At 44.0% G+C, this 12,792-nt stretch overlaps 1 protein-coding gene across 1 annotated transcript; it reads right to left on the reverse strand.

Moving 5' to 3' along the window:
* Positions 1 to 128: 128 nt before the first annotated feature.
* On the reverse strand, positions 129 to 4,642 carry LOC139557873 (ATP synthase F(0) complex subunit B1, mitochondrial-like). Its single transcript, XM_071373150.1, has 7 exons — positions 4,458 to 4,642; positions 3,283 to 3,319; positions 2,865 to 3,007; positions 1,888 to 2,051; positions 1,462 to 1,587; positions 879 to 1,058; positions 129 to 381 (listed from the first exon to the last, which is right to left on the reverse strand). The coding sequence occupies exons 1-7, from the start codon at positions 4,483 to 4,485 to the stop codon at positions 304 to 306; spliced, it is 756 nt and encodes a 251-aa protein (XP_071229251.1). The 5' UTR covers positions 4,486 to 4,642; the 3' UTR covers positions 129 to 303.
* Positions 4,643 to 12,792: the final 8,150 nt, after the last annotated feature.

Consider the following 12,792-nt stretch of genomic DNA (forward strand, 5'->3'; position numbering starts at 1 on the left):
TGTCAAAACTGTGTCTGGTATAACAACTTGCTGCCATTTTGCTGAGAAACAAATCCCAGATTGTCGCTTTGAACCAACAAATATTATCAACAGCATTATCAGCCAGTTAATAACGACAAACTAAAAGGTTAGTGAATAAAATTAACCTTTTATTTTATGATCAGTCGATGTGTATATACACTCATAACATGGACAGAGACAGAGACCATATCATTAAGAGGAAATAGTTGATTTGTAATGAAAAGTGGCCATCAATGAGTTGGGGGTTGAGTGGCGACGGTCTAGAGACAGTACAGTGGTGAGTTACGCCGCGGTCTTAGCCTGCTGGATTTTAGCCAAGCCCTTCAGGTCTGTGATGCACTTGGCAATACTTGCTTTCTCCTGAAACACAGAACAAACAAACAGGGTTAGTCAGACAGAAAGGCATGAGCAAGGTCAAGGGTCAAATTAATCAAGAATAAAATAAATGAATTTTTTAAAAGTCTAAATAAACCAAATTGCAGAGGGTTCAGCTGTAATTATATTGCCCATCAACACAGCAAACACAAACGCCGGTCGACATTTGCCAAGTTCGTATTGAGAACAAGCTGTCTACCTACTAGAAACATGGCAGGGCACTACATATATATATATATATATACACACACATATATATACACACACATATATATACACACACATATATATACACACACATATATATACACACACATATATATACACACACATATATACACACACATATATATATACACACACATATATATACACACACATATATATACACACACATATATATATATACACACACACACATAGTGACTACATACTCCAGTCAAGTATGTAATGTTCCCATCTGTCTCCCATCCCTAACCCACCTGCTGGGGAGTGATGCTGGTGACAACGTTCTTCTCCACCCAGTTAACCATGTGTTCCTGCTCCATGCGGCGGTGAAGGGTCTGCAGGGCGATCTGGTAGTCCAGCCTCTTCTTCACATCGTTGGTCACCATGTGGACCCTCTCCCTGCGGTTGGTCTCCAGTAGCATGGCCACGTTGTTCTGAGGTGGAAGACAGGAGAAGAGGACAGTGGAAAACAGGAGAAGAGGACAGTTGAAAACATTAGTACACCATCTCATGTCAAAATCATCCCGTCATTAGAGTCAGGTTTCTCAGACCCAGAGAAAGTCAAGTCCTGGACTAAAAGACTCTTTTAAAACAGATAATCTCCATTGAGAATGCTTTTTAATCAAAGTCTACCCTCAATTAAACTTGTGTCCAGAAAACCAGCCCTAGGAGTGGTCACGCAGACTACAGACCATATTCAATAGGTCTCTTAACAAAATCCTTTTTAAATTGGCTTGATTTCACCTAATTTGGGTGTGTATGGTCGAGCCTACAGATTCAAACAGTCTTGAATGCATACAGGAGACCCACGTTCTAACCTCCGTCGGTCACACTCACCCTCTTAGCGTCGAAGAGCATCTGTCGTCCCTCTGCCCTCCACTGCTCCTTCTTCTCATCCTGGACGGCCTGAGCCAAGCTGGTCATGGCCAGGTCCTTCACTTCCTGAGCCTTCTGAACTTTCTCCTGCAAAAAAAACAAAAAAACAACCCACACAGCCGACGTCAGAAGGTCAGGGTCACAGGTCAGCTATGAGACTATGCGCCTCAGGAGAGACACAGCATATGATGGACAGTTTGCAGTACGGATCCATTTCCGGCATTAAGGGGAGGGGCCAAAAAGCCTCAACTGTAAATTCAGTAGAAACGAGGCAGTGTGTCGACACAGTGCATCTTTTAAGCAGTCCAGAGCACAACATGTATGATAAGAACTTCTGCAAGTGATGATGAAATAAGCCAAACATACTCAGGAGAATAAATTCCCCACCTCGTTCAGTTTGTCAGCGAAAGCCGCAACGTCGGGGCCGAACTTCCTGACACCGTAGATGATGACCGTACCCATGCAGGCAGCAGCGAAGGTCTCGTGGTTGATGATGTAGATCTCCTTGGAAAGGATGTATGTGAGCAGCCCAGCACCCAGCACGTAGGGCCCTGGAGACAACAGGACAGGAGTGAGGGAAGAGTAGATGGGAGAGGAGGAAAGGAGGAGTGAGGAGGAGATAAGGGTAGGAGGAAAGGAGGAGAGAAGAGAAGGAGATAAGAGGAGAAGAGAAGGAGAGAAGAGGAGACGAGAGGAGAGGAGAGGAGAGGAGGAGAGAAAGGGAGAGAAGAGAAAGGGAGAGAAGAGAAAAGGAGAGAAGAGAAAAGGAGAGAAGAGAAAAGGAGAGAAGAGAAAAGGAGAGAAGAGAAAAGGAGAGAAGAGAAAAGGAGAGAAGAGAAAAGGAGAGAAGAGAAAAGGAGAGAAGAGAAAAGGAGAGAAGAGGAGGAAAGGAGAGAAGAGGAGGAAAGGAGAGAAGAGAAAAGGAGAGAAGAGGAGGAAAGGAGAGAAGAGGAGGAAAGGAGAGAAGAGAAAAGGAGAGAAGAGAAGGAAAGGAGAGAAGAGGAGGAAAGGAGAGAAGAGGAGGAAAGGAGAGAAGAGGAGGAAAGGAGAGAAGAGGAGGAAAGGAGAGAAGAGGAGGAAAGGAGAGTAGAGGAGGAAAGGAGAGTAGAGGAGGAGATGAGGGGAGGAGGAAAGGAGGAGGAAAGGAGGAGATGAGGGGAGGAGATGAGGGGAGGAGAAGAGGGAAAGAAGAGGAAAGGTGAGGGGAATGAACGTTTATGGCCACATTCAGGCAAACATCGTTGATCATGTAGACAGAAATGGAATGAATAAAACTGAAGTTATTATTCTACATGAGGCAAGTTTGTTCTACATGTCATATTTCTATCTGAACGTTGCTCCAGGTTCGGGGAAGTTCTGCTGACCTGTAACTCCAGTCTTGGGGTATAGAATCTGGAAGAGCTCCTCAGGGATGATGCCGTGGCGCGTCTTGCCTCCCTTCTCTGGCAGAGCGGGGACTGGGGCCTGGCTGTTGGGGGACGTGTGGAGGTGGGCCAGCTGGACCAGCCTGGGAGGATAGACAGACAACTTATTATAGGAACTACAGAGAAGACGGGCATGTAGATCTTCAACGTAGAGTGACCATTATAAATTGTCACCCTTATTTCCATTTATAGGTATATTTATCAAATACCAATGTTTGCCAAATCATAATAAAACTACTGGGACCATAAAAATGACATCTAGTGTTGTGAATGGTGATTTATTGATTTCCTGCATGTAAAACAAGCAGATGTATCTAGCTTCAGTTAAAGGTTGGAAGTCATAATAAGAGGTGCATACCCAGCGCCGAGGGGACCACTGCTTTTTACAGCATTGGCTGGAAGAGGATAAAAGAACAGTCAATAGAATTGAAAAGACAAAATGTACAAATGTTTTGAATGTCACAAAGGTGTCAATGAAAGTAAACATGGGGAGACCGTGGCTGCTTGAAAGAGTGCCTTGTTGCACAATTTTGAACATAATGGTAGAGATTAATATGGACATTTATACTTACGCAATCAAACAAAGAGAATGTGCTTGTGAACTGTACACACTGACAAGCTTTAGCTAGCCAACGGTAGTCAGCCGTCAAGCGCAATAGCCATGACATCCGCAAGCGTTACCATGCCAGCTAGTTTGCAAGCTTCCAGAATTCAATAGTCTCTAACTTGCTAGTTACATGGTAGACAAGAAAAACTCCACAATGTACTTTACGTAAACTGACTTTTTTTTAATTTTGGGGGAAAATGCATATTATCTGATAATTTTTTATTATTAAATAGATAAGCACAGATCCTAATTAGCAGCCAATTTGGAATGGAAGTGTCAGCCAATCAGCTCCTTTGTTGTTCAACGCTAGGTGCCATTCCATAATGACTGCTGTGGCTACTGCTAACGTTAGCTAGAATGAGGTCAAAAACTGCATTTTACTGAAATTAGCAGTCGTTCAATCTTCTCAGTGTAACAGTTGGGATAATGGGACAATTCAGAGTGCAACGCATTTCTCCTCCCTGGACTAAAGTATGTTTTCTGAGCCATATGTCGCTTCGGCTCCACAGTGTCTTAATCTACACAGAAATTCGGTCCGACCCTAGTGCAGTTGTAAACAAGCGGGTCAGATGTGCTGGCTAGCCAAGGGCAGAAATCAGAGGCTAGTCTGGTTTACGTCAGTTTGTTTGTGGCTAACTTTAGTTATCTAACTAATACCGCAAAAACAATGACCTACATTGACATTAGCTAACTATTTCGAACCCTGTGCAATACCTACCCAAATTTGACAAATTAATAACATTTTGCATGTCACATTTACTAGCTGTCGTTAGCCTTGCTAGGTTTGCATGTTACTCATTCAATGTGACTGCGGCCTTCTTCTCCTGACTTTACCCTTCAGATTCACATTCAAGTCAGCCACATTTCGTGGCATAACCACTGCTATTTCAACTCAATCGTATGTATAAAAGGATGGCATTGCATACCTGAAACGAAAACGACCCTAGACAGCATGGTTGAACGACAAAAGTGCCAAGTCCTTGGTTTGCTGGGCACTGCTCTCTTCGTGCCCTTCTACTGCAAAGAGCCACAAGAATGGCGGACGAACGGGAAAGCCTCGTCAAACGTCGCGAGACTCTATGTCTTCGTAAACGGGATTTGTGTGTCCGGGTCAAATCAAATTGTCCGGTTGTTCAATGTTTTATTCACTAGGTGGCACACAAGAAACATAGATTTGACCTTTTGCTGCACGGGATATTAGTAAAGCTCCTAAATACGTTTGCAGTCAATAATGGGAAAGGTAACCAATTGTCATACTTGAATAAAAGTAAAGATACCTTAATAGAAAATGAGTCAAGTAAAAGTGAAAGTCACCCAGTAAAATACTACTTGAGTAAAAGTCTAAAAGTATTTGCTTTTAAATATATATATCAAAAGTAAATGCAAATGCTAAAATGTACTTAAGAATAAAAAGTATAAAATTCCTTATATTAAGCAAACCAGACTGAACCATTTTATTATTATTATTATTTTTTTTTATGTATGGATAGCCAGGGGCACAGTCCAACACTAAGACATAATTTACAAAGGAAGCATGTGTGTTTAGTGAGTCCGCCAGATCAGAGGTAGTAGGGATGACCAGGTATGTTCTCTTGACACTTTAAGCAGGAACTTACCAGGAGAAGATCAGTCAGCCCCCAAAAAACGGCAAAAGACTCTGGAAAGGATAACAGTTGTGATATCAGTGACACATCCAAGTCAGAGGCGTTGTGGGCCGAGTTCAGGGTGACCCTTAAGTCAAATCTACCCGGTTCACAAACGGCGAAAGACTTTGCAGAGGTCAAGGACGACAGTTGTGTCATCTGCAACGAAGCCACGTCTTTTAAATGAAATTACGTTGACCCAACGTGGAATAGACATTGAATTGTGCCCAGTGGGTTGGCCTATGACTTCTCGGGAACTACATCCAATGGACGTTTGTTAATTATGGTTGAAGAACAAGAATAACTAAAGATGACCTGGTCGAACTGGACAGCAGTGAATTGGTAAGAAAAGAGAAATGGTATTCCTTAGCTTACCGTCTGTCACACCGGCCTTCGCTTTGGCTCCCCCTCCTGTCCAGCTCACGCGTTCGTCGCCGGCCTTCTAGCTGCTGCCGAACCTGCTGCTGGCAAACGCCCTTCTCTCATCAACCCCGGACTTGTCTCGTTATCATTACACACACCTGGTTCCAATCCCTACTCTATCACTGTATATATATACTCCCTCTGCCAGTTGTCTTTGTCGATCATTGTAAATGTTACTTGTTTTCCTTAGAGGAATCTCGCCTACTATTTCCTGAGTACTTTATATGTTGCGCTTTGGGTTCGCCCTGTGCCTTTTCATTTATGAAGATATATTTTTGAGAACAACGGCGTTTGGGTTTAGTCCCGCTTTGATCTATGGCTCTTAAATCAATTTAGCAGTTCTAAACCTGGGACTGCTCTCTACACCAGTGACACCGTCTACTGTACATGTCTATTGTCTTCAATATATTTGAAGTTTATCTTGTTGATATTATACCTTTTAATCCTTTTATTCGGACGATCCTGAGCTCATTTATTAAGGCAATGTTATTATAGCTTAATTACAGAGTCCCTTCATTGTTGCTTTTCCTTTCTAAAAGGCCTCAGTATGGAGAGAGCAAACACCATTGGGAAAAAAATGAGAAGAACTCTACCAGAAAACTAGAGGCAGTTTCTTCACTTTGGCCTTGCTTACCCTGACTCCTAGATTCCAGCACTGAGGAGGACTCCCTTGGGGAGTCCCTGGCCCAGTTGGCTGTGTTAGTGAAAGAGGAGGAACACATGAGTGTGTTGCTAGAGGTGCCAGAAGCGAAGGAGGAGCTGGATGTATTGTCAGAGCAGTCAGGAGAATTGGAGGAGACCCTGGTGCAGTTGGCTGTGTTGGAGGATGTGCTAGTGGAGGAGGGGCTGATTGTGTCATCACAGCAGAAGCAGTTCTCATGGGGAGAAGGAAATCAAGTTGAGGAGCAGCTCCGTCACACTCAGGACCAACCACAGCTGAAGGAGAGAGGTGGAGGAGGGACTAGTGGAGGGACTCAGGACCAACCACAGCTGAAGGAGAGAGGTGAGGGAGGAGGGGCTAGAGGAGGAGGTGAGGGAGGAGGGGCTAGAGGAGGAGGTGAGGGAGGAGGGGCTACTGGAGGAGGACGTGCTCGAGGAGAAAGAGAGAGGTAAGGTAGGAGGTGAGGAGAAAGAGAGAGAGGAGAGGGAGGAGGGGCTAGTGGAGGAGGACGTGCTAGAGGAGGAGGACATGCTAAAGGAGGAGGAGAGAGACAGGTGAGGACGAGGGACTAGAGGAGGAGAGAGAGGTGAGGGAGGAGGGGCTCATAAACCCTCTTTACTGTGCTAAGCCTGATTGTGAAAGCATGAGGAATATGAGTTATTACATGTTCATTGATCACCTCAAATCATCATCTGAAATGGACCAATAACCGTGAATAGAATGTACAGATGTTTCAATTCAGTTACGAAATGAATAATTTATACACGAGGAAGGTGAAAACAGTGTGTGTGTGTGTGTGTGTGAGGAGCTGCAGAACGAGCTGGAGGCCGTGGAGGCAGAGCGCCAGTCGTGCCAGGTCCGTCTGATACAGCAGCAGTACAGGGACCATCTCCCTCCATCTATTGTCCCCATGACCTATGTAATGAAATGCATCTCAAATATGCCCCTGACGGCCCAGTTAAATCCACTTTGAAGTAAATGTTGTTTTTTATTACTGTGCTTCAGTACAGGTTAATGTTTTAAAGATGTTTCTAGAAGCCCTGTGTCTTGTGGCTGACTGTGTATGTGCTTCTGCTGCTGCACCTGTCCGTGGTGATGGGTGCCACCTTGTGGGCGTGGCTCCCTCCTTTCAGGGAGCAGGTCCAGGACCTGTACTCGGCTGTAGAGGAACACATAGAGGGCTATCTACTGCAGGCAGCTTCAGCACAACACTCTGGCTGTTTCAAGCCTATCTGACCACAGCTCTCTGGCTGCTTCAGGCCTATCTGGCCACAACACTAGCCTGAGTCCCAGGTTGGTGTATGCTCTCTTGCCAACTCAATTACAGAGGAGGCTATCTTGCCAGCTCTATGAAATAGGAGGCTCTCTTGCCAACTGTACGACATTGGACTTGGCAAGACAGCGCAAAGAGATCTGGGACTCAGGCTACCACAACACAGCTCAGGAATAGGAGTTTGTTTGGTGTAAATTAGGAGTTTCTCTTCAGGTATTAAACATTTATTTAATTTGTATCTCAGAACTGCTGGGTTCCTTTATAGATGAATGACGACTGAGAATTCGTTTTTTTTCCATTTCAACTTTAAAGAAGTCACTGCATATAGCTTGATTTAGAGTACTTAAATGTTTACAATATGTTACACGTTAAGAAAACTCAAGGACTAAAAGTACAATATACTGCCAATATGCATCAATATGTAATAATTGTTCAATAGCTGTGTTTAAAATGATTAGATTTGGCAACATATTTTACTTGGATAAAAATCAGTGCAGTTCATGAAAATCAGTTCATAAGTTTTCTGTTTGTTTGATAAAGAAAGTTCTGGATGGGTGTTTCCACACTTTAATGTTAATTATTTTCTGTACAATGTTTTCTAACATCTCATCTACAAACTACTCCTTTTTGTAGAACTTGAATAAAATGCCTGTAAGGTTTAATAATATGCCGAACCATTTCCAATGAGTTGTCTTTTTTTTGTTTGTTGCCTTTGTTGTAAACAGTTGTAAAATATATTTTTTTTTAATTAACTCTATTAAAAGACATTAAATCAAAGGAGGAGGAGGCTGGAGAGGCCGACTGCTTCTGTTGTGGAGTCTGCAGCAGGATCTTTTGAAATACGAATTATTCATGAAACAATGATACTGTCACTGTGTGTCACGTTCGTCGTATGGAGGAAGAGAGGAGGACCAAGGCGCAGCGTGATAGTAATACATTCTTCTATTTATTTACCGAAACGAAGAACACTTGACAAACTATACAAAAAACAACAAAACGAACGTGAAGCCATATACGAAAAGTGCAGACACAGGCAACTTACACATAGACAATAAACCACGAAATCCCTAAAGAATATGGCTGCCTAAATATGGTTCCCAATCAGAGACAATGATAAACAGCTGCCTCTAATTGAGAACCAATCTAGGCAACCATAGACATACAAACACCTAGACTAGAAAACACCCCATAAACATACAAAACCCCTGGACAAGACCAAACACATAAATCCCCCATGTCACACCCTGACCTAACCAAAATAATAAAGAAAACAAAGATAACTAAGGCCAGGGCGTAACACTGTGAAATACATAGGCTAATGTTCTCACAGAAAAGAGACTCACTGGCAGGATAGCTGCATTCATACCTCACTTCTAAATATTTTCCAAATTGCCGGACATGGATCCCCGAAAACAGAGTTTGTTGGAGAGGCTGCACATTGGCTGTGGCCATTACACCTATCATTTAAAAATAAAAACGAGCTGCTATGTACAACTGGCAGACTGTTACCCAGTGTGTACGAACTGACACGGGACATCCGTGGACGTTAATCATTGATTGAAATGTGGATGGTCTGAATGTCCACAGAAGTTGATTATTGGGCTTGATTTGATATCTAAACTCAGCAGAAAAAATAAACGTCCTCTCACTGTCAACTGCGTTTATTTTCAGCAAACTTAGCATGTGTAAATATTTGTATGAACGTAAGATTCAACAACTGAGACATAAACTGAACAAGTTCCACAGACATGTGACTAACAGAAATTGAATAATGTGTCCCTGAACAAAGGGGGGTCAAAATCAAAAGTAACAGTCAGTATCTGGTGTGGCCACCAGCTGCATTAAGTGCTGCAGTGCATCTCCTCCCCATGGACTGCACCAGATTTGCCAGTTCTTGCTGTGAGATGTTACCCCACTCTTCCACCAAGGTACCTGCAAGTTCCCGGACATTTCTGGGGGGAATGGCCCTCGCCCTCACCCTCCGATCCAACAGGTCACAGACGTGCTCAATGGAATTGAGATCCGGGCTCTTCGCTGGCCATGGTAGAACACTGACATTCCTGTCTTGCAGGAAATCACGCATAGATTGAGCAGTATGGCCGGTGGCATTGTCATGTTGGAGGGTCATGTCAGGATGAGCCTGCAGGAAGGGTACCACATGAGGGAGGAGAATGCCTTCCCTGTAACGCACAGCGTTGAGATGGCCTGCAATGACAACAAGCTCAGTCGGATGATGCTGTGACACACCGCCCCAGACCATGACGGACCTACCACCTCCAAATCGATCCCGCTCCAGAGTACAGGCCTCGGTGTAACGCACATACCTGCCTTACAATAGGCCTACAAGCCCTCAGTCCAGCCTCTCTCAGCCTATTGCAGAGAGTCTGAGCACTGATGAAGGGATTGTGCGTTCCTGGTGTAACTCGGGCAGTTGTTGTTGCCATCCTGTACCGATCCTGTGCAGGTGTTGTTACACGTGGTCTGCCACTGCGAGGTCGATCAGCTGTCCGTCCTGTCTCCCTGTAGCGCTGTCTTAGGAGTCTCACGGTACGGACATTGCAATTTATTGCCCTGGTCACATCTGCAGTCCTCATGCCTCCTTGCAGCATGCCTAAGGCATGTTCACGCAGATGAGCAGGGACCCTGGGCATCTTTTTTTGTTTGTTTTTCAGTCAGTAGAAAGGCCTCTTTAGTGTCCTAAGTTTTCATAACTGTGACCTTAATTGCCTACCGTCTGTAAGCTGTGTCTTAACGACGGTTCCACAGGTGCATGTTCATTAATTGTTTATGGTTCATTGAACAAGCATGGGAAACAGTGTCTAAACCCTTCACAATGAAGATCTGTGAAGTTATTTGGATTTCTACGAATTATCTTTGAAAGACAGGGTCCTGAAAAGGGGACGTTTCTTTTTTTGCTGAGTTTATAAAATACATTTAAAAGTCGCCTTTTATTCATCTTTTCAAAGCTATTTTGCTTACTGGTTATCACACAACAGCATCCAACATCCAAGTAATACATTTTCAATTGTGTTAGTTGTGTTATCATTACAAAATGGTACTAATATAGCAACACTTGTACACATAAAAAAGCATCAAATAATACATATAAGGATATTGTTGGCTACTGTATAATATCTTAAGGGAAGATGGACACAAGAGAAAAGCTTTACCTGGAAGACATAATATCTGGTGAACTGCCAGCGCGGCAGTTGGCATGATGTACCCAGATGCCACCTGAGCAGATCCAATGATCGGTCCTTCCATAGTTGGCTCTATTGATCGTTATGGTTCCACCTTACAAATAACAGAAATCTCATGAAAACTTTGAATGTAAGATAATACAGAGCATTCGGAAAGTATTCAGACCCCTTCCCTTTCGTCACATTTTGTTACGTGTTACGTTAGAGCCTTATTATAAAATGTATTAAATAAAATGTTTACCTCATCAATCTACACACAATACCGCATAAAGACAAAGTGAAAACCAGTAAAAAATAAATGTTTTGCAAATGTATTACCTTATTTACATAAGTATTCAGACACCTTGCTATGAGACACAGGCCAAAGAGTTCCATCTTGGTTTCATCAGACCAGAGAATCTTGTTTCTTATGGTCTGAGAATCCTTTAGGTGCCTTTTGGCAAACTCCAAGTGGGCTGTCATGTGTCTTTTACTGAGGAGTGGCTTCCGTCTGGCCACTCTACCGTAAAGGCCTGATAGGTGGAGTGCTGCAGAGATGGTTGTTCTTCTGGAAGGTTCTTTGTTCTTCTGGAAGATAATTTGTAAAAATCCAAATACCTTCACAGATCTTCATTGTAACGTGTTTAAACACTGTTTCCCATTCTTGTTCAATGAACCATAATTAATGAACATGCACCTGTGGAATGGTCGTTAAGACACTAACAGCTTACAGACGGTAGGTAATTACGGTCAGTTATGAAAACTTAGGACACTAAAGAGGCCTTTCTACTGACTCTGAAAAACGCCAAAAGAAAGATGCCCAGGGTCCCTGCTCATCTGCGTGAACATGCTGCAAGATAGGCATGAGGACTGCAGATGTGGCCAGGGCAATACATTTCAATGTCCGTACTGTGAGACGCCTAAGACAGTGCTACAGGGAGACAGGACAGACAGCTGATCGTCCTCGCAGTGGCAGACCACGTGTAACAACACCTGCACAGGATCAGTACATCCGAACATCACACCTGCGGGACAGGTACAGGATGGCAACAACAACTGCCCGAGGAACGCACAATCCCTCCATCAGTGCTCAGAGTGTCCACAATAGGCTGAGAGAGGCTGGACTGAGGGCTTGTAGGCCTGTTGTAAGGCAGGTCCTCACCAGACATCACCGGCAACAACGTTGCCTATAGGCACAAACCCACCGTCGCTGGTCCAAACAGGACTGGAAGAAAAGTGCTCTTCACTGACGAGTCGCGGTTTTGTCTCACCAGGGGTGATGGTCGGATTCGCGTTTATCGTCGAAGGAATGAGCGTTACACCGAGGCCTGTACTCTGGAGCGGGATCGATTTGGAGGTGGATGGTCCGTCATGGTCTGAGGCAGTGTGTCACAGCATCATCGGACTGAGCTTGTTGTCATTGCAGGCAATCTCAACGCTGTATGTCACAGGGAAGACATCCTCCTCCCTCATGTGGTACCCTTCCTGCAGGCTCATCCTGACATGACCCTCCAGCATGACAATGCCACTAGTCCTACTGCTTGTTCTGTGCATGATTTCCTGCAAGACAGGAATGTCAGCAAAGAACCCGGATCTCAATCCCATTGAGCACGTCTGGGACCTGTTAGATCGGAGGGTGAGGGCTAGGGCCATTCCCCCCAGAAATGTCTAGGACCTGTTGGATCGGAGGATGAGGGCTATGGCCATTCCCCCCAGAAATGTCCGGGAACTTGCAGGTGCCTTGATGGAAGAGTGGGGTAACATCTCACAGCAAGAACTGGCAAATCTGGTGTAGTCCATGAGGAGATTCACTGCAGTACTTAATGCAGCTGGTGGCCACACCAGATACTGTTACTTTTGACCCCCCCCTTTGTTCAGGGACACATAATTCCATTTCTGTTAGTCACATGTCTGTAGAACTTATTCAGTTTATGTCTCAGTTGGTGAATCTTGTTATGTTCATACAAATATTTATACATGTTAAGTTTGCTGAAAATAAACGCAGTTGAAGTGCGAGGACGTTTCTTTTTTTGCTGAGTTTATTAAGCAAACCAGACGACACCATTTTAAAATGTATTTATT

This window comes from Salvelinus alpinus, chromosome 28, assembly GCF_045679555.1.
Source record: "Salvelinus alpinus chromosome 28, SLU_Salpinus.1, whole genome shotgun sequence".
NCBI classification, from domain to species: Eukaryota; Metazoa; Chordata; class Actinopteri; order Salmoniformes; family Salmonidae; genus Salvelinus; species Salvelinus alpinus.